This window comes from Rhinolophus hipposideros, assembly GCF_964194185.1.
Source record: "Rhinolophus hipposideros genome assembly, chromosome: 18".
NCBI classification, from domain to species: domain Eukaryota; kingdom Metazoa; phylum Chordata; class Mammalia; order Chiroptera; family Rhinolophidae; genus Rhinolophus; species Rhinolophus hipposideros.
In genome coordinates this window covers 135,411-157,964 of record NC_138064.1, presented here as the reverse complement: position 1 = coordinate 157,964, position 22,554 = coordinate 135,411, and the positions used below count along the sequence as shown (strand labels likewise).

Below are 22,554 nucleotides of genomic sequence, written 5' to 3'. Positions count from 1 at the left end.
AAGCAGGCCCCTCGCTGCCCAGTGATGGATGAGGACACTGCAGCCTGACAGGGTGACCATCTTGCCCGAGGCCATGCCTCTGGGAGAGGAAACTGGGTCTTTACGTGCCCCTCGCCAGGTGGTCCCCCCACTCAAGCTGGGCTCAGCAACCTGAGGCTGCCTGCCGGGCACTCAGCAGAGGTTCTGCCAACGGCCCTGGGCCTCTGCCCTCCTGGGACCTCTGACCACACAGCCCCATCTCTGCACACTGGCTCCGGTAGGCCTCCCTGCACACGTGTGCGGGGTGCTGGGCCCTGTGTGAAAGGCACAGAGGAACCCATTTGAAAACAGCCAGAATTCGTTAGAAATGTAGGCGAGACCACGACACTAAAGGAGGAGCAAGGTCAGGAACTGGCTGCAGGCCTGCCAGGGCGCAGAGTCAGGTGGCTGGAGGTGGGGGCTTCTCTGGAGAGGACTCAGTGTCCCCTCCCCCACTTCACCTGCAGAAACCAGGGGCTGGAGGGGGATACACAGCCATCCCGGGCACTGGAAGGCAGCTGGAACCTCCAGAGTGCCAAGGGGGAGAGGAGGTGGGGGGAGGCTGGCCAGGGGCGTAGCAGGTCTGGCCAGTATGTAGTATTTTCTGACTTTTATGCTGAGATGGGGTCCCAGTCCCAGTTCTGCCCTCCTGCCCCCGAGAAGAGCTCTCTGGGCAGGGGCTGACATTCTTTAGATGACTGTTAACACCACTGATAAAAGGAAAGACAGCTCTTAAACTTTGCCTGGCCCCAGAAATCTCTGCTCTGCATACTCCTCTATGAGTCATGGGCTATTCTGAGCTTCTCTGGAGGGGTCAGATGGCTGTCACCGTCCCCACCACCCACACTGCCCACCATCCAGTGCAGACCCGCTGCCACACAGGCTGAGAGGTCCAATGCCTCAGTTCTGGTGGGATGGCAGTCTGGCACCTTGCTGTGACTTCTCTCAGCAAGAATGCAGGAGTGTCTCGTTAAGCTGGGGAGACTAGGGAATAGCAGGTCTGAACAGACTCGTCCCTTCTGTACTGTGAGTCCGAAAGGCTGGGGGCGTGGAGATACAGAGAGAAGCCCCGGGCTAGGGTGGTCTTTTCAGAGAGAGGCACGGAGCAGGCCTGGGAGTCAGATGTCCTGGGGTCTAGCTCCACTCCCTGCTTATGTGAGTGACCTTCAATGACCCCTGCTCCCTCTCCGGGACTCAGTTTCCTCATCTCTGAAGGAGAGACCGGGCTGGGTGCTGGCAGCAACTGCCACTCACTGAAGCCGCACGTGGCACTCAGTGCTTTCCTGAGCCCCATCTGCGTCACACCCCTTGGGGCGCCCTCCCAGCCCCCCACTTCTGAGGTCAGCGCTGAGTGGCGACCAGAGTACCACCAGACACATCCACAGGCAGAGCCACTGCAGCACTTGATTTTATTTTCCTGATTAAATGTGCAGATGGAGGGACATGCAGACAGATTGGGGGTTGACATGGTACCCCCACCAGTCTTCAGGTGCTGTCTGGTGGCCTGACAATTTCTAGCAGAAAGGGGAATGCCTTGAAAATGTGGCAAAGCCAAAGGACTTGCGATCCATCTTGAGGTGGCAGAGCCCCTGGGAGCCGGCACAGAGGAAAGGGGCAGGAGGGATGGCTGCAGCCCCAGGGAGGAGAGCCCCTGCTGGCGCCCCTCCCTCTCTGCTGCCCCTCCATCCTTCCTGGCATAGCCTCAGAGCCCTGCCTCTCCCTCTGGCCGTCCTGCCATCTGTGGCACGTCCCCACAGGGACCAGCCGCTGAGTTGTGCAGAGCCACACCGCTCCAAAATAGAACCTTATCGCCCTGCCCGCCTGCTATGCCGTCAGCAGCACCTCCCTATCCTTCTCCCAGGACCCCTCCTTAACTCTCTGCTTCCTTCTTCCCCGCCCCTCCCCAGTGCTGCCCCGGCACCCACCAAGTCGGCCTTCTCGAGTGCCCACAGCCAGCCCTGGCCTGGTCCTCTGGCCCCTTCCTGGCACTGCCTGGTCAGAGCCACCCCAGTGGCCACGCACCAATCACGGCCTGCCTTGTGGTGGCCCCCCTCCCACAACGTGTACAAGGTCAAGCAATGGCAGCCTTGGGAGGTCGGGCCCCCTGCCTTGGGCCACAGGTGAACACACCGGGGTGGCCAGTGCTCCCAGAGGGACACAGAGCAGAGGCAGAAGGTCTGTGGGAGAGAGAAGCAGGGAGTACAGGGGAGCAAAGGCACGGGCCCTGAGACCAGCGACAAACAGGAGAGAGGCCCTCCTTCCCATCCATGGTCCCAAAAGGCTATACCCGTGTAATGAAACCCATGTTTGCCTAAGTTACCTCCAGCTGGTTTCTGTGATTGTCCTCTGACCTCCCACCAGTTCTATGAGTCGCTGAAACCCAACTAATCAACTATCTTTGGTTTAAGTTGGCCAACACCAAGTGGCACTGTTGCCCCTCACGCACCAATGAACTGCAGCTGGGCCCGCCCACGAGAGCACCCCATCCTACAGCCATGACAAGGGCACCATCTCGGGCCTATGGCCTCTGTGTCCTGAGATCAAAGAGTAGCTTTCAGGGGCCTCATGCTGCCTCCCAGACCTCCCCGCACAGGCCTCCACCTGCAAACCCGCCAGCCCTGACCCATTCCCCCACCCTCACCGTCTTGCTCCACTGTGGCTCCTGGACTGCCCCCCACCTCCCACTGGTGATGTGACCTCATCCGGCCCGCCACGAGGCTCAGACAGTTCTAACCAGCCTATCCCCTGCTGTGGCCTGTCGTGTCATCTAAGTGACACTCCTGACTCTGGGGAAGCAAGGGCCACCTTATTTGCCTCTTCCCACATCCAGCTCTCCTACATCACACCACAGATGTACAAAAAACGTTCAAGACAATGCTGATAAGTTTTCCTCATTTTACGCTAATTTACAAGTTTATCATTAGGTCTGTAGAAGAAACACTAAACATCCACATGCAAAAGCATAAAACTGGACCGTTACCTCAAACCATATACAAAAATGAACTCAAAATAGATCAAAAAGCTAAAACTACAAGACTCTCAGCAGAACCCATAGGGGAAAGCTTCATGACAATGGATTTGGCAATGAGTTATTGGATATGGCAATCAGTTAAAAACAACCCATGGAACGCAAGAAGGTATTTGCAAATCACATTTCTTATAGGGGATTAATATCTGGAATATATAAAGAACCCCTATGTAGTCGCACAACAGCCTAGCCAACTGTCCCTCCATGTCTTTCCCTAAGGAAAGAAGAGTCTGTGAGATTGGGCCTTTCTGGGACTCTGTTCCATCCTTGTGTTTACACCTTATGTCTCTCTGTCTGGTCCCCAAAAGATGGTTTGCAGCCAAAGACGGGTAAGATATCTCACAGGATATACAACCTAAGCCAGGCGGAACCGAGTGGGGACCCCAATGAGCTGCCTTAAACAACTATGGGAAAGGGCCTTGCCTCCCCTTGCCCCTGCCTGGGAAAGTCTGTTGCCGGCTCTGGCTTTTCCCTAACAGCTGTCAGTCAGAAAAGTAATGAGGAGAACGAAGACAAGTTATCTCTAATATCTGAGAGACTTAACACTGAGAAGATATTTACCTTAAGTAAGATATAGTGAGTGGGACCTTGTACCTCGGCTGTTTAAAGACTAGGATAAATTGGCTTGGGATGTTTATGAGTCTCACAGACCGTGTCATAAAACACTGCTCCTCCCTTGCGTACTCGTCAATAAAAGCCTCCAGTCGGCTTTGTTCGGGGCTCCAGTCCTCTGAGGCTGAGAGACCCCTGGCCTTCAGAGAGATTTAACTGCATTAAGTCTCTGTTTGTTTCTTTCTTAAAAACTTAACCCAAACCGCCCCTTCTCGCACCCTCACTGCCCGTGTTGCGCTGGACGCGACACTCCTAAAACTCAATAACAAAAGGACAACCCGATGAAAAAACGGGCAACGCACTCACATGAAAATTTCTTCAAAGTCACACAAACGGCCAACAAGCCATGCAAAAGTGCTCAGTATCACGAATCTTCAGGGAAACGCTAGTGCAAACCCTGGTGAGAGACCACCGCACACTCATGAGGACAAACAGCAGGTGCCAGTGACGCGCACAGGTGCTGGGAACCCCGTACGATGGTGCAGCCGGCGTGGGAGAAACAGCGCGGCTCCTCAAAAAGCGAACACAGTATTACTGTTTCCCCCAGCGCTTCCTCTTCTGGGTACAAATGCGAAAGGATTGAAAGCAGGGCCTTGGACAGCTACCCCCTCAGCACACCCGTGTTCACAGCAGCAGGATTCTTCACAATCGCCAAGAGGTGGACGCGGCCCGTGTCCATGGACAGAAGAATGAACTGCAGTGCACAGGCACGGTGGAGTATCATTCATCCATCAAAGGGAGTGCAATTTCTCTCACATGCTACCGCAGGGATACCTCGGAGATATTAAATGAATTAAGCCAGATACAAAAAGACGAAGATTGTATGATCCCACCTATGCGAGACTCGGAGAAGAGACACATTCAGGGACAGAAAGTACATTTAATGGGTAAGGGCTGGGGAGGGGGTGCGGGGAGTGAGTGTCTAACGGGTAGAGATTCCGATGGGAAGATGGAAGCTTTGGAGATAATGCTGCTGTGAATGTGCCTAATGCCAGCAAACCATATACTTCAACATGTTTAAAATGGTGAATCTTACGTTATGTAGATTGTCCCACAGTGAAAATGTTTCAATAAAAACAGCAGTGAGCGTCGCAGAGCCCCTTCCTGCGGTGCACGCTCAGCAGCCCGTGCTCCCGCTAGAACCTAGCGCTCGTTTTGAGGCCCCATCCCCACAGCACTGCGTGTTAAGCCTGCTGGGCCTCTGCCCTGTTACCCTGCTTTCGTTTAAGAGCAGCTTTGGCTTCACATTCAGAAAGCCCAACATGGAGAACACAAACAGGTTCGTTTTTTGCTTTAAGTAAGAAGCAGTTGCCGGGCTTGGTGTGGCTCAGTGGCACAGGCTTGTCCGTCCCCGACATCACCGCGCATCTTCCCGGCCCCGCCAGACCCCTCCTCGGTTTCCGCCAGGTCTGACCTCATCCCCACCGTGGCTGCCAGGGAAGCGGGGCACAACACTTGCTCCCCATCCGGCCGACAGCTGGCGCCACGGCAGGGCTCGTGTGAGCCCCGGTGCCCGTGCCCTGCCCCTGCCCCCGCCGCCCCCAGCGCCCCCTCGGTGGCTGCTGCGGGGGGCCTGCGCCGCCCGCCCGCGCGTGTGCCCGACACGGGGCTCCGCGGGGCGCCGGGCTTCCTGGCAGTGGCACGTGTGGTGACGCGTCACCGCGCGCAATGGGGGCGATGACAGGGTCCGGCCGCCTCGCTGGGCTGCGGGGACATCCATCCGGCAACGCGGCCCCGCAGTCAGGCCACCGCCCCAGGACGGCGGGCGGGGGACAGCGGCGCCGGCGCGTCGGCCACCGGAGGCCCCGCACCCACGCCACACTGTCAGGCGTCGCGACGCGAGTCCGGCCGGTCCCCACCAGCTGTGTGACCGCTCTGTGCCTCAGTTTCCTCGTCCTCACAGGGTTGCAGGAGGGTCAGATGAATGACTCTGGCAAGGCCTTAGGACAGCGGCAGGTCCACAGCAAGGCCTTCCGCGTGTCACCCACTGTCACCCACTTTCTTGTGGAGACGACACGGGGATTCGGGACGCAGAAGCGCGACGAACGAGCGGGCGTGGCGCGAAGGCTCCACGCGTGGGCCCGTCGCTCCTTAGGAAGGAGTGTGGTGCACGCGGGGCGGGGAGGCCGAGAGCGGGCAGCGCAGGGCGGGGGCGGGCAGCACTGACCCTCGCCGGCCACTGGACCCCGGCGCCCGGCCCCCCCGGCCTTCCGCGGAGCGCTCTCTCCCCGGCGCGTGCAGCCCTCGCGGTCAGGCCTCCCACCGTGCTGTCACCACGGGCGGCCACCGCAGTCTGGCGCCCAGCACGGTCCTGGGGTGGAGCGAGGGGCGCCGACTACCCCGAAGGCCCGGGGACGTCACGCAAGGGAGAGGCCACCGTCAGAGCGACGAGAGGCACAGGCAGGAGCACCGCTGCCGCGGAGCTGGCCCCGCCCGCGTTGCGCAGGGGACGGCTGCGTAGCTCCGCGCACGCGCAGCGCCTAGGGGCCAGGAGACCGGCGATAGGTGGGGCGGGGCGCGCGTATTGGCGGGAAGAGGCGAGCGGCGGTGGGCGGGCCCCGACGAGATGGACAAGGCGGGGCGCAAGGCGATTGGCGGGATGCGGCGATGGGCGGGCGGGGCGCGCGGATTGGCGGGAAGCGGCGCGCGGCGGTGGGCGGGCCCCGACGAGATGGACAAGGCGGGGCGCAAGGCGATTGGCGGGATGCGGCGATGGGCGGGCGGGGCGCGCGGATTGGCGGGAAGCGGCGCGCGGCGGTGGGCGGGCCGCGGCGCGCAGCGAGGTGAGTGAGGTCCTGCGTCGCCCGGGCGGCGTGGGCCTGGGGTTGTGGGTGTCCGCGCGGGACCGCGGGCTGAGCGTCGTCTCGCGCGGTGTCTGCTGTTCCCCCACCCCGAGCCTACCCCAGAGCGCGGACCAGGGACCGGCGGGGCTCTTTCTCCCCACGCCCTGCAAGTTTGGGCGGAAAGTTAATTCAGATTCCGCCCCAGCCCAGAGCCGTAGGCTAGAAACAGGGGACAGGCCACCGACTAGATGACGGGAAAGGAAAGGAAGGCGGTGTGGGCCCGCACGTGGTGTGAGCCGCCGCGTGCACACCTGCGGCCCGGCCGTGACGAGGCCGAGCCTGTCTGGCGGCGATCCTGGAAGCCCTGGGCCGTGGCTGCCGCTGGAGGGGCGCCGGGCGCCGGTCCCTGTCTCCTGGAGCTCACGCCCGGGCAGAGGCGCACGCGGTAAGCAGCGTGTGCGTGTTGGAAGGTAAAGGCCTCGAGAAACCGTGAACACTGAAGAAGCGGGAGTGGCGTGGGAGAAGCTGAGACGCGAGCAGACTTGAAGGAGAGGACTGAGGCCCACGTGTGTCCGGAGGCTCCGGGTGGGAGAAATGGCCTTCCTGAGGGGCACAGGGTGCGACCCGGGGACCCAGCGCAGCCTGTTTGCAGGTGCAGCCCCGCCCTCGTCTGCTGGGGCCACGGCTCTTCCTCTCCTTTCCCTGGGGCCCTGGGGTGCAGTGGGGGTGCTGCAGGGAAGCCACCGCCCTCGGGGGCAGGGGTGGCAGGAACGCACTTGTGTTCTCACAGTGACCACGTCCTCCTCGCCCGGCACAGCGGTCTAGACCCATCGAGCAACATGTTTTCTGAGCAGGCTGCTCAGAGGGCCCACACTCTGCTGTCCCCACCGTCTGCCAACAGCGCCACCTTTGCCCGGGTGCCCATGGTGACTTACGCCAACTGCTCCCAGCCGTTCAGGCTGGGGGAGCGCAGCTTCAGCCGGCAGTACGCCCACATCTATGCCACCCGCCTCGTCCACATGAGGCCCTTCCTGGTGAGCCGGGCCCAGCAGCACTGGGGTGAGTGCCCGCGGGAGGCGCCTCGCCGCCAGCACAGAGGGGGCCCGGATAGGAATCTGGGAGTGCCTGGCAGAACTGGAACCTGTCCTGGATTTATCCCACTTCCCAGTAACCAGGGGAGATTAACCTCTTTATGCCTTGGCCTCTGCTTCAGGTAGTTATGAGGAGTAAATGAAGGAACTTGTGCGTTTAAAGTTAGGTTCCGTTCAGTGGTGGGGACAGGGTAGGGTTTAGTTCTGGCGGTAACAGCGATACAGGGAAATATTTTTCCTTATCTTCAGTGCTGATTATCTGCGCATTTGGCCGTGCTGTGGCAGGCCCGGAGCCAGGCCCTGGGAGCCCAGGTCGGTGGGGACACCCACCTGCTCTCAAGGGAACTGCCTGTTTTCACTGATGTGTGTGCTTCCCCGCTGGTCTCCCCTGCTTATTAGGTGTCAGCGTCTTATCCCTTGGGCTCTTCTTTCTGGCCTAAGTACATGGCTTGCTGCCTCATTTAATGCAAACCTTTTAACCCATTTCTCCCTTGGTGACCTCTCACGCAGCTGTTATTCTTCGTGAAGCAGGACCCCGCGTTCAACTTTTGGTTGGCACTGCATTGCCCTATTTATACAAGTGGCTTTCTATGTATTTTTCAATTCATCTGTTAATGTTTCGGAACTAAAATTTTGTAGGTGAGCCCATGTCTCACTTGTTTTTAGTGCCCCCAGCACCAGGTTGCACACTGGAACCCCTTGCAAAGCTGCAGGTACTCGGGCCCACCCCATCTCACCCGGCCAGCTGGATTGGCGCTGGTTGTATCATCGTTGGCCCAGATCTGCTGACACCAGGGTCGTGTTCATCAAAGACAGTGTGTTTTCTTTACTGCTGGCAAAAGCGTTTTTCACCTTTCTTCTGCCACATAATAAGGGTCTCCCTCTGACTCCCAGCGGCCTTATCCCCATTTCCCTCAAAGCCCCCTGGGAACACCGTCCTCGGGCCCAATGTCACTGCCGCTGTTTAGATTCTTTAGAGCAGCACCCCCATCTGGTACCAGACTTTTCTTCCAGTCACTATTGCTGCTAACAAAAGTCGCAGAGATGGCAAACAGCCACTTCACTCCGCTGACAGAAAGGTCAGGAACTCAGCAGCCATGATGACGAGGTGGGGCAGATTGCACCCTCACCGCCTGGCAGTCAGTGCTGGCTTCACCCAGAGCACCCCCGTCTGATAGGAGGTCGCTCCAGAGCTCATTCTCCACTGCCATGTTCCCTGAACACTCCAGGCCCTTTCTCGCCCTTGGCTTTCCCTTCACCTGGCCTGCTCCTTCCCCAGGTTCCCTCAGGACCTCAACTTAAATGTCATATGCTTCAAGAGGCCACCTCAATCACCAGGGCCTTCTCCGTATCTTCTTAGTCTCCGTTTGTGGCACTTGTCACAGCAGCTGATCCCTGTTTTGCTGCTGCTGTCTGTCCCTCGAGACCATGGGCTCAGCAAGGGTGAGTGCAGGCCTTCGTGTTCACACTGGTGCCTGCACACCGCCCGGAGACGTGGATGTCCTGCCTTGGGCACAGGGACGCATGGCTCTGCCTGGTGCTCAGGAGCATATGTTGGGTCTCAGCTGTGCAACCTTGAATGCATGTCTTAGCCTGTCTGTGCCTCAGTCTCCTCAGCTACACAGTGGGGTGCTAGTTCTACTTTGGTGTGTCGGGCTGGATGAGCTCCACCCACCACGCTCGGCTCTGCCATCTGGGGCTACATGAAGGCTCAGCTGTCTGAGGCTCCGTGAAGGCTTAGACGTTGGGGCTTCGTGAGGGCCCAGATGCCTGGGGCTGTATAAGGGCGCAGACACTGGGGTTTGGAGATCTGGTTTCTGTTAGCATCTGGTGTTTCTATCCTACCGGCACTCTCCTTATCTTGTTTTGAATTACTCTCCTCCGCTCCCCAAGGTGTGAAATGTTCTTGGTTATTCCAGGCAGGAGAGGCTCACGCTGGAGTCAGGTGGGCTAAGGAAGGGGCTGGTCCCATGTCCACATTATCTGTCATGTCCTGACTGCGTTTTCTCCAGGCTTGGGGTCTGTATGGACAAATCGTTCTGACACCTCCACCCCTTCCTGCCGCTCTCCCGAGTGACCCCTGAGGACCAAGCCTGATGCCACCCATGTGCTGTCCCCAGGGTCCCAGGCACTCAGACTGCATGGAACAGAACAGGAGTGGGGATCTGAAGTTTGAATTGGCAGCAGCTCTGTTTTCAGAGGATAAGGCATTTGTGGGGCAGGTGAAGCATCCAAACTCTTAAAGGAACTTGTAATATTTTTAGGACAGCTATGTTGGGACTTGGTATACCTCTTTCTAAGAACCAGTTATAATTTAGGTATCCATGAGGTAATACAGAGTTTCCCGTGGCTGCCGAAACAAACAAATCCACACACTGGGCGGCTTCAAACAATGGGAATTGGTTCTCTCCCAGTTCTGGAGACCACAAGTCTGAGATCCAGGTGTGGGCAGGGCTGCGCTCCCGCTGAAGGCTCCACGGGAGGGGCCGCCTGCCCCTTCCAGCTTCTAGGGGCAGCCCTGGCCCTCCTGGGCTTGTGGCCGCCTCACTGCAGTCTCTGCCTTGTCGTCACGGGGCAGGTCTCACTCTCCTACAAGGACCCATCCAGGGCCCAGACACATCGAGTCCCTCTGTCCTCCGGGAGCCAACTGACCCTTTAGGTCCAGGGGTCCTTGCACTTGATGGTCTGTCCCCCCCGCCCTGGACAGAGGCCAGGCACCTGGGCTGCCCTGCTCGGTGCTCTATGGGGTGCCTGGGGGGCCACCTGGTCTCTGAGCTCATGTCCGCTGTGCCTAGGCAGTGGAGTCCAGACAAAGAAGCTGTGTGAGCTGCAGCCTGGGGAGAAGTGCTGTGTGGTGGGGACCCTCTTCAAGTCCATGGCGCTCCAGCCGTCCATCCTGCGTGAGGTCAGCGAGGAGGTGAGGCTGGCCTGCTCACATGGGCCTCCCCAGAACACTTCACTGGGGACAGCAATGGGGTAACTTGCCTTGGAGCCATGGGGGGCTGGGCTGCAGGGCCATGTCACGGATGTGGTGCGGGAGCCATGGGCTCTGGCCCTGAGACCAGCACAAACGTCCATTCCAGCACAACCTGGCCCCCCAGCCCCCTCGCAGCAAGTACATCCACCCAGATGATGAGCTTGTCTTGGAAGATGAACTGCAGCGTATCAAACTTGAAGGCAGCATTGATGTGTCCAAGCTGGTCACAGGTGGGCAGGGGGAGGGCATGGCCTTTACCCCGGGTACTGGCTCCCATGAATTCCTGCAGCAGTGGGTGAGGCCAGGGCGGGTCAGCCCTTCCCGCAGCCACTGAAGGCAGTGACCCTAGGGAGCAGGTCCTAAGTGGGCTGTGCTGTTGGGTGATTGGAAGGAGGTAGCCCCGGGCTGCCCTGCTGGAGTGACACTGTATTCCTCAGGGACGGTGCTGGCTGTGCTGGGCTCTGCGGGGGACGATGGCAGGTTCCTGGTGGAGGACCACTGCTTCGCAGGGCTGGCTCCTCAGATGCCCGCACCCCCCCTTGACCTGGACAGGTGAGGCGCAGGTGCTGGGGTCCCAGGGGAATTGCGGTCCCTGGGCTCCATCTCCCTGCTCACCTGTGACAGTGACGGAGCACCACAAGTGGCTCCTTGTGGCCCACCTTGGGGGTCTGCCTGCTTCTGTGGCCCCCAGGAGGACCCCGACTTCTCCTGTAGGTTTGTGCTGCTGGTGTCCGGTCTGGGCCTGGGTGGCGGTGGTGGGGAGAGCCTGCTGGGCACCCAGCTGCTGGTGGATGTGGTGACGGGGCAGCTGGGCGACGAGGGGGAGCAGTGCAGCGCCGCCCGAGTGTCCCGGGTCATCCTTGCCGGGAACCTCCTCAGCCATAGTACCCAGAGCAGAGACTCCATCACCAAGGTATGGTCCCGCGGCCTGCGCAGCCTCTCCTTCCCCTCTGCTGGAGGGCTGCTTTGTCCCGCTGTGCGTGGGGCTGAGCGGGGGCGTCCTTGGGAGCTGAGCCACGCTTGGGGCCTCTCGGCCTCCACTCCTAGGCCAAGTACCTAACCAAGAAAACCCAGGCGGCCAGTGTGGAAGCTGTCAAGATGCTGGACGAGATACTCCTGCAGCTGAGCGTGAGTGTCGGCGGGGGCATGTTGGCGACTGGGCTGCCCTTGGGCACTAGAAGGCTGCAGGGACACGGGTGGGCTCCATGGGGCTGCCCGAGGAGGGTGCTGGAACCTACGAGCTCCCTGCCCTGTGTCCTCCAGGTCTCGGTGCCTGTGGACGTGATGCCGGGCGAGTTTGACCCCACCAACTACACGCTCCCCCAGCAGCCCCTGCACCCTTGCATGTTCCCACTGGCTACCGCCTACTCAACGCTCCAGCTGGTCACTAACCCCTACCAGGCCACCATCGATGGAGTCAGGTAGTCAGCACGGAGCCCTGGACTTGTGCCTCTGACACCAGAAGGGGAAGGCTGGGTCCAGGACCACAGAGGGCCCACCTGAATTGGGCTCTTTCTCCAGGGTGGCTTGGGACACCCCCATGAGTGCCGGGCGAGCTCCAGGCCAGCCCCCAGGGTGGGCTCAGCTGAACCTTGCTTCGCAGGTTCCTGGGTACAGCAGGCCAGAACATCAGTGACATTTTCCGGTACAGCAGCATGGAGGGTCACTTGGAGATCCTGGAGTGGACCTTGCGAGTCCGACACATCAGCCCCACAGCTCCTGACACTCTAGGTAACTAGTGGAACTCAGCCATATGGGTGGGACCTAAGACCAGGGAAGGCCCGCCGCTCGGAGGGGTCCTGGTGTGGCTTTGCACTCACTGGCCTTAACACGTACTGGAAGCTCCCGTGGAACCTTTCCTGTGCATGGCCAGCAGTCCAAGCCCCGCCCTCAGCTACAGGGCCCTCTTCTCTAGGTTGCTACCCTTTCTACAAAACGGACCCGTTCATCTTCCTGGAGTGCCCGCATGTCTACTTTTGTGGCAACACCCCCAGCTTTGGCTCCAAAATCATTCGAGGTAAGTTTCATCTTCTGGGAGCCCCGGGCCTGGGCTGTCACTAGGGACTCGCTTTCCACTGGGGACAAGGCTCACAGAGAAGTAAACCTACACTGAAGCCAGGCCCCGTGGGGTGGCCGGCACAGGTCCACATGTGCCCAGCAGGGCTGAGACTGCCCATGCAGTGTGGTGCTATTCCCTGTCGTCTCAGGTCAGCCTGATTCAGCCTTGGACGTTTATGGGGTCCTCGGCCCTTTCCATTTCTGGTCCAAAGGAGCGTCTGTGGGCAGCACTTCCTCGGTGCTGATAGGGGACTCCTGTTTGCTTGTGGTGACTTCCCTTTGAGACAAGTCTCGCCCAGAACCTGACGGGGTTTCCCACATGGTTTCTCTGCAGGCCCTGAGGGCCAGACGGTGCTATTGGTGGCCGTCCCAGACTTCAGTGCCACGCACACAGCCTGCCTCGTGAACCTGCGCAGCCTGGCCTGCCAGCCCATCAGTTTCTCCGGCTTTGGGGCAGAGGATGAGGACCTGGGGGGCCTGGGTCTGGGCCCCTGAGTCACCCAGCAGCCTGTCCTACGGCCCCAACCATGCGTGCCTGCAAAGTCAGCTGTTCTTTGTAAATAAAGCCTGACCAGTTAGTGGTTGCTGGTACTGGTCATGTGTACCGGTGCTGGGCCGGGCCCTTCTGTGCAGGGAGCCCATATAGAATGTAAGCCTCCCTCCTCCCCTCTCCCCAAGCCGGTGGGACCGGGAGCGGTCAGTGACACATGTGCCGTAAGTTTGGTTTATTGGTGTGACCTGGGCAGGTGGTTGAGTCTGCCCTGGACTCACCTGCCCTGCCCCCACCCGGCCTCCAGCCCACCGTCCTCTCTCCCATGAGCCTGCGGCAGACCCAGGCTTTTAGGTGTTGGTCACACTTGTGGCACCCAGGTGACATGACCACTGGTGGGGCTCTGCTCTGGCCCCGGCAGATCTGTTCTCAGAAGTCCCCAAAGTTCACCGTGTAGGTCTCTACAGTGGTGAAGGGGACCTCGGGGCCAGCGACTGTCACCTCCTCCTCTTCCTCCTCCTCCTCGGGCCCCAGCTCGGTCCCAAACTCCGTCACCACCTCTGTGTAGGTCTCAGTCTCAGACTCCTCCCAGTGAGCTGTGGTCTCAGGTGGAAAGCGCCAGGGCCCCAGGGTGGAGATGGGGTCCGCAGAGGAGGCTGGGAGCAGCGTGGGGGTGGTGGGGGGCGGTGTGGAGAGCACGGCCGGGCCCACAGTGGCATTGAGGCGGCGGAGCCGCATCTGTTCCCGCATGCGCAGCCGGTACTGCAGGCGGCGGTGCTGCAGGCGCCGCTGCTGGGGGGTCATGGGCCGCGAAGGGTCGATGTGGGGTATGGGCCGGTTCCTGTTCATGGCCAAGATTTCCCGGATGCGCTTCCAGTTGGAGCGAGCCAGGATGAAATTGCACTGGGTGGCCCCGATGTCATAATCCACGTTGCAGGTCTTGGAGCTCGGCGTGTAGCCCTCCGCCTGGGCCGTCACACGGTATTCACCAGGGTTCAGGATGCGCCAGTAGTCCCCACCACTGGCTGCAGAGGGAGGACTGCTTCAGCTGCTCCAGAGGCACCCCCCACCAGCCCCTAGCCTCCTCTCAGATCCCCCCAGCTCTCCTCTCTGAGGTGCCCCAGCCCCCCAGCTCTCCCTCTGTCTGCCTGGGGCAGACCCTCTTTAGGAACATCCAGGGGAGTGGGACCTCCGGGGCAGGCCTGGACCTGCCTGCAAAGTCCACACATGTTTGGGCCCCCAACAGGGAAAGTGGGGTAGGTGCACACACAGGTACCTGTTTTCACACCGTGGTTAATGCCACTCACGGAGATGGTGGCATTGGCGATAGGGATGCCCTGTTCGTCCGTGACAACCCCCTTGATACCGCGGTGAACCTGCAGGAGGCAGGGCCGGTGTCCACATGCTGGCCCTGGTGACCTGCTATGCCCCTGCCCTTCTGGGTGGGGGTCCCCCAGGACCTTGCACAGGTGCCCCCAGTGCTGCCCCACCCCACCTGCTCCATGAAGGTGAGCAGGGCTTCCTTGTTGTTCTCCCACTCTCGGGGCAGCTCGCTCTGGTGAGGGAACTTGTCGCAGCCCAGGTAGATGGACAGCTCCAGGCAGTTGGTGTGCAGGTAACTGAAGTCATTGATGGCTAGGTAGGGCAGACACAGCCTCAGTCACCCCCGCCCCGCACCAAGCACCCCAGCAGGGCCCCTCCCCAGGCAACTCACTCCCAGATCGGGGATTCCACTTGGCCCCATTGACGATGCCCATGCCGCTGGTGTGGTCCTGTGCTTGGCATCCTCCCCGGTAGGGCTCGGTCATGGTGAGGTGGGTGGAGGCGAAGGAGATGGCCAGCCAGCGGAAGATGGCATGGTCTGGGGTCTCCTGAGCCTCAGACACCTCGTCCTCGTCCTCCCCGCGGGCGGCCGCCAGGGCCGCAGCCAGCAGCTGTTCCTGACTGGGCGTGCGTGCCATGTCGTAGGGATAGGATACGAGCCGCTCACCGCCGTTAAGGTTCGCCCCCAGCACAAACGGGTTCTTCTCCATCCAGGCAATGATGGCCCGGACCTCTGTGGACACCTGGGGGCGGCCCTTGCGTGAGGTCTGGGCTGCAGCCCCCACCACCCTCCATGCAGACCCCTTGCAGGTTTTCATGCCCCTGCCCCTCCAAAGCCCTGCAGTCTCAGCGCCCAGAGCTCCAGGACACCTGGGCCCCAGCTGCTCCCCAGGCTCTGCAGGCCAGGCGGCAGCCTTACCGTGGCGTCTGGGGAGAGGTAGCGCTCAGGTATGGGCAGGTTGTTGTTGGGGACCCGGTAAGGGACCCATTTCCTCTCCTCTGCTCCCCAGAGCACAGAGTTGAGATCGGGAAAATCCTCATATATGTCGAAGCCCTCTTCAGTCCACAGCCCGAGCGCCCAATTTCCAAACTCTGAGCCCTGGGGAGTGGGGGGGGTGTCAGCTTTGGGGCCCATGCAGCCCCGCCCGAGCCCCACCCCATCTGCACGCACACCCTGCCTCACCGCACTCTGGCCGGCCTCCTGCTAGGCCAGGGCCCAAACACCTCTCCCCTACACCCACCATCTGCGCTGCCACCTCGTAGCCATCGGGGTTCAGCGAGGGCACCAGGTGAATGCGCGTGTCGTGCACCAGGCTGCGCACACGGGCGTTCCCATCGCGGTACTCCCGGCACAAGTACTGCATGAGCAGCAGCAGCAGCTCGCGGCCCAAGACCTCATTCCCGTGGATTCCAGCTGTATAGCGGAACTCGGGCTCCCCTGCAAGAGCAGAAGCTTCAGCAACCACTCAGCCTCCCAAGGCTGCGGGATCTAAGAACCCAAACTGGCCTCACTCCCAGGAAGCTGGGGGCAGCTGAAGCTTGGAGGGCCCAGCAAGGCAGACTGGGACCCCAGAAGGGTTCCCAGGACAGGCAGGATGGGGTGAGCTGCAGCACCAGGGCTTTTGCCTCTAAGCTGTGGGGGGCCTCACCCAGCTCGTGGTCCCCGGGGTTGTCTGAGATCTCCATGGCGTAGATTTTAAGTCCGCGTGAGCTCTTTCCCAGACTGTATGTGCGGGTGATAGTGGGGCATTCCTCGTTCACCACCTTCATCAGCTGGGCACAGGAGAGGATACCAGTTACGCTGCCCCCAGCTCAGAGGCAGCCCAGGTACAGGGGACCCCAGCCCCTCTCAGGCACTAGTACAGGATGGAAAGGTTGTGGGTTCCTCCTTCCTGAGGCCCACATGTCTGGGATGGGAACAGACAGAGCTCATGGAGCGTGAGAAAGCTCTCACCAGCCTGGTGCCAAGCCCAGGATAGGACCCCACCTGGCGCATGTCCTTGTAGTTGTGGTGCCGGAAATCCAGGTCGTCGGTGGTGACCACCTCATTGCGTGCATAGTAACTGTGGACAGCTGTGGGGGGGCAGGGGGCAGGCAGGGTCCTGAGCTGGCCAGCTGCCGGCCTGCCCCGCCACCCCTCAATTCTGGGCTAGCCTCCCACACTCACGGGACACGGGGCACCCCAGCACCTCCAGGCGCATGCACAGGCTGCCATTCCAGGTAAGGGGGTAGATGCGGATGAAGCGGGCCACTACCGGCTCCGGGAGCTCGCTCAGTACTGGCGTGTCCTTGTCCACGTTCCCGTGGAAGGTCTGTGGAGAAGCAGGCCTCAGAGTAGCACCCCACCCGGGCTTGGCGGTGGGGGCAGTGCCGAGGGCTGTTACCCACCATCTCCTCATAGCCGTTGGTGTACATCGCCCACGTCTGGCTGTCATTGCTGAAGCCCACGAAGAAGGAGGTCACAAAGTCGTCACTGGGGAGCAGACGGCGGTCAGGGCAGGACTGCTCTGCCAGCCCAGGTCCCAGGTCCTCAGGCAGCCGAGCCATCCTCCTGGGCCCAAGAACTTAAGAGCTAGCAGCGTGCGTGGTGCTTGGCCTGGCAGCAGGAGCAGCTTGCATGCCTGCTGTGTGGCCTGGGTGGGTGGCCCGCTCATCTCGTCACTGCCATGGCCGAGGAGTGGGCTGGGGCCCTGGAGGGCCCCCAGCAGTGTCTCAGATGGGACTGAAAGCTGGGCATAGAGCTCCCCTCCCCACCGAGTGCCTGTGAAACAACGTACTGGACACTGGAGTCCCGGCCCTGAGTGATGACACCAGTGAACCTAGTGGTCCTTCTGGTGTCCACCTCGATCCACTGGGTCTGAGTGTCATCCTCGGCGCACCAAGCCCCATCGTAGTAGTCGTCCTCGGTGGCTCCAGCCTGTGGGGTGGTGGGGCTGAGTGGGCGGAGGGGCCCCCATGTAGCTGGGAGACCGGCCCCTCCAGACACCCACCTGCATGTTGAGCCGGCCGCGCTGGGCTCCCAGGCCGTGACGCAGCATGGAGGAGGCCCGGATCTGGTTGTCCTCGATGTGGTGTGACTCCATCCCAATGGGGGGGCACTCTGGGGACACGGCACCCCAGGCTGCTGGCCCACTGGCTCCACCCCTCCCGCCACCCAACTGAGAACCGAGGATCCTGGCACCCAGTCCCCTCATATCGGGGTGCCAGTCAGGGCAGCCACACCCAGCCTGTGCTCCCCTCCCTGGGGCAGCCATCTGCACAGCTACCTTGTGCCATGAGTTCTGTCCCCTGGGGTCAGACCCAGGGCAGAGACACTCCAGGCCCCCTTCCTTCTGGACTCCAAGAGCTTAAGAACAGGAAATGGTTCTGGAGGCCAGGAACGCCATCAGGAAGTCCAGATTCGGGACCCACGTGTGGCCCTGGGTGGGTCACTTGCTCCAGTACCCTCACCCCACACCCTCCCGGCCCCCACACTCCCTGACCCCTCACTCACTGACTCTCTCTGCTGGAGCCCACTTCTCCTCTACCATGTCTACCTCCTCGCCCTTCCGGGGCCCTGTGGGCAACAAAGGGAGGCAGCGGTGACAAGCAGCCAGCAGTCCAGCTGCTTCTGCCTCGGGAACCCAGGCCGTGGGGCCCAGCCCCAGCCCCCGCCCCACACCTCTATGGTCCTTGCCCTTCTCCAGCATCCATTTGTCATCCGTCTCCTCCTCCTTTGGCCGACTGTCCACCTTTTTGGGCTTCTCTGCAGGGTGGAAGGTGGGAGCGGCCTGTCAGCTTAGCCGCAGGCTTCCAGGGGCAGGTGGGGTCAGGCTGAGGGGGGGGCAGGTGGGGTGGGTACAGCTTGCTTCCACTCACTCAGCTCCTCCTTCTCTTCGTCAGTCTCTGGCTCGGTGTCAGGCTTCCGAGGGCTGGGAGGCCGGAAGTAATAGTCCACTAGGGGAAGGAGAGCAGTGCTAAGGGGCCCCCCATGCTGCTCCCAGGGCCCCACAAGCAGGAGGGGGCGCTAGACAAGCGGTGTGTCCGGTCAGCCTTGAAGAACAAACGGGCCCTGAGGAAGGGGTGGGTCCTCCCAGAGGGGGGACTGCCTGGAAGACCCCAGGGAAGTCAGCAGCCTGGCCCAGCAGAAGGGCTTCGCCTGGGGAAAGGGAAAGGTGGGAGAGGCTGGGCAGGGAGTGGGACATGGCAAGGAAACGCCTCAAGTGACAACTGGCACTAGTGTCCTGGGGGCCGGTGTCTTACGGGCTGAGCTGGGGCCAAGGGTTGGAGTGGTTGACGGGGCAGAGAAAGGTAAGGATCTGTTCGAGCCTGCAGCCCTGGAAGGGGAGGAGGGTGAGGAAGGCATGGGCCTCCCAGCAGGCCAGGGGCGGCCGGCCGGGGGCACAGGAACCAGAGGAGCCCACTGGGACTCGGAAAGAAAAGGCTGGAAGAGAGGGCGAGATCAGGAAACAGGAAAGGGTCAAGGGCTGGCCCAACATGAGTGAGGACAGCGAAGAGAAGGGCAAGGCTGGAGGCACACGGGGTGGCAGGACCACTGCCACCACACTGGAGTTACAAGGGGGCCAGGCCCAGCCCCGGGCCCTGGGATGTGGGCACTCACTGTTGTCATAGTCGGGGATCACGGAGCCATCTCCGTAGTCGGGGGGCAGCGGGGGTGGCATGGGCTTCAAAGGCAGCTCTGGGGAGGTGGAGGCAGGTGTGGGCCCAGAGCCCCACACCTGGTGTCCCACGTCCCCCCTGCCCCCACCCCACACCTGGCGTCCCACGTGCCCTCTTCCCCCACCCTACCAGTCCTCTCCTTCCTCTCTGGAGTATCCAGCCTCCGGCCGGGGGGCTCGGCCTTCTCCTCAGGGTGCTCGGGCCTCCGCCTGCTGGGGGGTGGTCTGGGCTGCTTCTGGCGCCGGATGTACTCAACTGAGAAGGAGGGCGCGCTCTGAGCAGGCCACGGCCCCTCCTAGGAGGCAGCAGGGCCGGGAGTGTGGGGCCTCGCGGGTCCTACTCACAATCCTCGTAGTCTTCCCTCTCGATCTGGTCGTTGTAGTCCAGTGTGGGCTGCTCACCCCCGTCCTCCGGCTCTGGGGGGACACACTGTGGCTGCCTCATGGCAGACACTCACCGATGCCACCACCCAGGCCCGCCAGGGAAACCCAGTGAGCCGGTGGTTGTTGGCCCCCCTGGCCAGCTGGATGGCACCCACTCACCAGACTGGCGCTCCACGTGGGTCTCTCCTCCTGGATCCTGCCAGGTACTTGGGAAGGCACCACCTGCAATACAAATCCCAGTGCAGGGAGATGGGGGCCTCTCCCTCGTCAGGGCCCAGCTGACACCCTTTGAAGCCTCAGCTCACTCACAGGAGGCCTGGTTTGCTGTGCCCTCAGCACCCGGAGGCCAGACAGCTGGACAACTATCTGAGGAGCCCAGGCCCTGCTCTCTGGGAGGCAGCTGCAGGCTTGGAGCCCAGCAACACATGAGGGGTGGCTCTGGGTTGGGTCCAGGGGACAGATCCTAGGACAGTGGAGAGGAAACCCGCCAGCGAGGCTGCCAAGCAACACCCACCCAGCAGACCTGAGGGAGTTCCAGCCGAACTGCTGTGGTTATGACAACACGGGGGCCCTGAGAGTCTGCAGAAAACATCACCCCTCACTCCCCGCAGCAGACAGATAAGAGCCCCCCCACCTAGAAGAGCTGGCACACACCTCCCTCCTGCAGTAGCTCCCCGGGGCTGGGGCTGAGGGGCGGTGGCAGTGGCCACCACGATGCTTCTGAGGGGGTCGGGGTGGGGGGCTTCTTCCCAGCCAGAGGCCTCTTGGTGGCCTTGGGCCTCTTGGTGGCCTTGGGCAGCTTCTCCTTAGGCCTCTTGGTGGCCTTGGGTGGCTTCTCTTTGGGCCTCTTGGTGGCCTTGGGTGGCTTCTCCTTGGGTTTCTTGGGTGGCCTGGGGGACGCCTCCAGTGGCTGCTTCTCCTTCTTGGGGCTTTTGTCCTTCTTGCCTTTCTTCCCTTTGTCTTTGGCCTTTTCCCGGAGCGCTGTCCAAGATGCAAATGTAGGTCAGATCAATGGAGAGCCCACTCTGTGTCCCATGTCCCCCAGCTGCAGGTGCCTACAACCTGGAACCCAGGCTTTCTGTATCGAGTCTATGCTGTCACCACATCTTGGCCTGGTGGCTCAGTTCCCATGGAGCCGGCCGTTGTTTTCCCACCTGCCAAAACCTCAACAGGGGCCTCTCACGATACCCTCTTCCCCACATGTCCACTCGGCCAGTCAGGGAGTGCCAATCTGTGCTGGACTTGGAAGGTGCAGAGGTGAGTAAGCCATGGGGGGGCACCCAAGTCTCAAGGGGAAGGCAGTGTCATTCCTGCCAAATGCCACACAAAATATAGGGCACAACAGTGGGGGTCACAGCCAGGCCTCCCTAAAGCTCCCTGCAGGGGCAAGAAAAGTTTCTGAGCAAAGGGCACTGGTGGGCCATCCCGAGAAGTCAGGGTTCTGGGCCTGTTGGAAGCCATAACCAACAGAGAGTCCTGGGGCCAGGGAGAACAGAGGCACAGGGTGGGCAGCAGCGGCTCACCGGTCTCAGAGTCTGGGGGAGGAGGCAGGGGCAGACCACTGAGCAAACACTGCTGAGAATTTAAAGGTGGGTGGGGGCTGTGAGGCAGAAACAGGAAAACTGACAAACTGCAGACCACCAGGAGAAAGGGCTGCCCAGCAGCATCCAGGAGTCCAGAGCAGCAAGCCTGGAATGTGAGCAAGGAGTGGGGGCGGCCCACTGGGTCGCAGTACCCGCCCCCAGGGTGGGGGAGGAACCAGGAAAGATCTAGGGTGGGGGCAGGGACTGCTGACCTCAGGAATGGGGGATGGTGGCTGGAAGGGGGGGGGGAGAGATCAACAAGACCCTTGCCACCCCTGAAGGCACAATAAGCAGTAAGATTTATCGACAACTGATTATGTAAGAGGATGGATGGAATGCTTTCCTGATGCATCAGCTCACTGAGTTCTCACAATAACTAGGAGTGTCCACTGCCCCAGCTCCTGGAAGCCTTGAGGGAGGGGTCTTCTGCCTCCTACTCTGGAAGTAGGTGGCCAGGCAGGGTGGCCCCTAGGAGGGTGCTGGGGACACTTCCAGGGAAGGCCCGAGGCTGGAAGTCTGGCAGTGCTTTGAGCACTGGCAGTGTGTGCCCCAAACAGGCTGAGTGGCCCCATTAGGACAGCAGGCTGTTCACAGCACAGACCTGGGGAGGGGACAGCAAAGTCCCCAGGTGGCTGAAGCCTAGTCCCCCGGGGGCTGGGGCTGGGGATGCGGGGCTGGCTGGGAGGACGGGAGCCACCGGGCAGCGGACCCGCTGGGTGTGCTTCCAGGGCCAAGGGCTACAAGCCAGCACTGGCCGCCCTGGCACAGTGTCCGCCCGACATCTGGGCTGTCCCGGCCCCGCAGGGCCATTCCTCACGCCGGCAGCCCGGACGGCGGCCAAACCGTGCCCGGACGCCACCTCACCTTTGCGCAGGGCGCCCCAGGCCCCGTCGCGCCCTGGCAGCCCTGCCCGCGCTCTTACCCTCTCTGGCCACCCCCGGGCGTGCCCCCGGCTTGCCCTCGGTTGGGGCTTTGCGGACGTGCAGGGGGGGCTCCGGGGGCGGCCGGTCCTCCGCCTCGTCCTCCCGGGGCTCCGGCTCCAGCTCCGAAAGGAAGCCCTCGAGGAACTCCTCGATCTCGTCGTCCGTCAGCACCGTCTGCGGGCGCCCCCCAGGGCACAGCGCCAGCAGCGCCAGGAGGCAGCCGAGCAGGGGCACCCCGCGCACGGCCGCCATGGCCGCCGCACGCGTGGGGGCGCGGGCCTGGGGGGGGGCTCAGGGGTCGGTGGGGACGCCGGGTGGTCGGGCGCTCGCAGGCGCTGGCGGCAGCTCCGAGCTCCGGCCCCGCGCGGCGCGCTCTGGTGCGGACCGCCCTCTCCTAAGCTCCGGCCGGGGCGGGGGCGTCGGGGCTTCCGGAGCCGGCTCCCCAACCCCCGGGGTAGGAGGAGGAGCCGGGCATGGATGGAGGGGCTGGGGGGGGCGAGCAGTCCCGGGCTCCATGCACTTGGCCCTTCCCGAAGCGGGGACTGGAGGCGATGTTCCGGGCTGGAGGTCTGCGCCGAGGCTGGAGGGCCTGGACGGACAGAGGGTCCGAGTGGACGGGAGGTCCT

The 22,554-nt window shown here is 61.7% G+C and overlaps 2 protein-coding genes across 11 annotated transcripts; one reads left to right on the top strand and one right to left on the bottom strand.

Annotated features, from left to right (window-relative positions):
- Nucleotides 1–4,911: 4,911 nt before the first annotated feature.
- On the top strand, nt 4,912–13,157 carry POLD2 (DNA polymerase delta 2, accessory subunit). 7 transcript variants are annotated; one of them, XM_081080018.1, is made up of 12 exons: nt 6,422–6,441; nt 6,912–7,093; nt 7,232–7,500; nt 10,328–10,449; nt 10,616–10,739; nt 10,947–11,061; nt 11,224–11,422; nt 11,557–11,637; nt 11,773–11,930; nt 12,113–12,240; nt 12,425–12,526; nt 12,902–13,157. In XM_081080018.1, the coding sequence occupies exons 3-12, from the start codon at nt 7,281–7,283 to the stop codon at nt 13,060–13,062; spliced, it is 1,410 nt and encodes a 469-aa protein (XP_080936144.1). In that variant the 5' UTR covers nt 6,422–6,441; nt 6,912–7,093; nt 7,232–7,280; the 3' UTR covers nt 13,063–13,157. The 7 variants fall into 7 exon arrangements, with proteins under 7 accessions (XP_080936142.1, XP_080936146.1, XP_080936143.1 ...); XM_081080016.1 differs by lacking the exons at nt 6,422–6,441; nt 6,912–7,093 and adding an exon at nt 4,912–4,937; XM_081080020.1 differs by lacking the exons at nt 6,422–6,441; nt 6,912–7,093 and adding an exon at nt 6,109–6,163.
- Nucleotides 13,158–13,276: 119 nt separating this feature from the next.
- Nucleotides 13,277–22,340, bottom strand: AEBP1 (AE binding protein 1). 4 transcript variants are annotated; one of them, XM_081080050.1, is made up of 21 exons: nt 21,928–22,320; nt 20,077–20,403; nt 19,582–19,644; nt 19,384–19,455; nt 19,169–19,294; nt 18,981–19,058; nt 18,239–18,316; nt 18,057–18,125; nt 17,874–17,936; nt 17,371–17,480; nt 17,158–17,297; nt 16,769–16,853; nt 16,548–16,692; nt 16,368–16,453; nt 16,030–16,153; nt 15,622–15,818; nt 15,300–15,479; nt 14,772–15,123; nt 14,553–14,692; nt 14,334–14,433; nt 13,277–14,082 (listed from the first exon to the last, which is right to left on the bottom strand). In XM_081080050.1, the coding sequence occupies exons 1-21, from the start codon at nt 22,178–22,180 to the stop codon at nt 13,487–13,489; spliced, it is 3,384 nt and encodes a 1,127-aa protein (XP_080936176.1). In that variant the 5' UTR covers nt 22,181–22,320; the 3' UTR covers nt 13,277–13,486. The 4 variants fall into 4 exon arrangements, with proteins under 4 accessions (XP_080936176.1, XP_080936175.1, XP_080936177.1 ...); XM_081080049.1 differs by having other exon boundaries at nt 18,042–18,125; nt 21,928–22,305; XM_081080052.1 differs by having other exon boundaries at nt 13,920–14,078; nt 18,042–18,125; nt 21,928–22,304.
- Nucleotides 22,341–22,554: the final 214 nt, after the last annotated feature.

Coding starts and splice junctions, on each gene's coding strand:
- AEBP1 (XM_081080049.1), bottom strand. CDS start 22,180: ATGGCGGCCGTGCGCGGGGTGCCCCTGCTCGGCTGCCTCCTGGCGCTG. Junction 18,317..18,980: donor GATCCCCGACTATGACAACA/GTGAGTGCCCAC, acceptor TCCTTCCCCTAG/TGGACTATTACTTCCGGCCT. Junction 16,854..17,157: donor GGCCGGGACTCCAGTGTCCA/GTACGTTGTTTC, acceptor TCTGCTCCCCAG/TGACGACTTTGTGACCTCCT.
- POLD2 (XM_081080015.1), top strand. CDS start 6,690: ATGACGGGAAAGGAAAGGAAGGCGGTGTGGGCCCGCACGTGGTGTGAG. Junction 11,638..11,772: donor AGATACTCCTGCAGCTGAGC/GTGAGTGTCGGC, acceptor TGTGTCCTCCAG/GTCTCGGTGCCTGTGGACGT. Junction 12,527..12,901: donor TGGCTCCAAAATCATTCGAG/GTAAGTTTCATC, acceptor GTTTCTCTGCAG/GCCCTGAGGGCCAGACGGTG.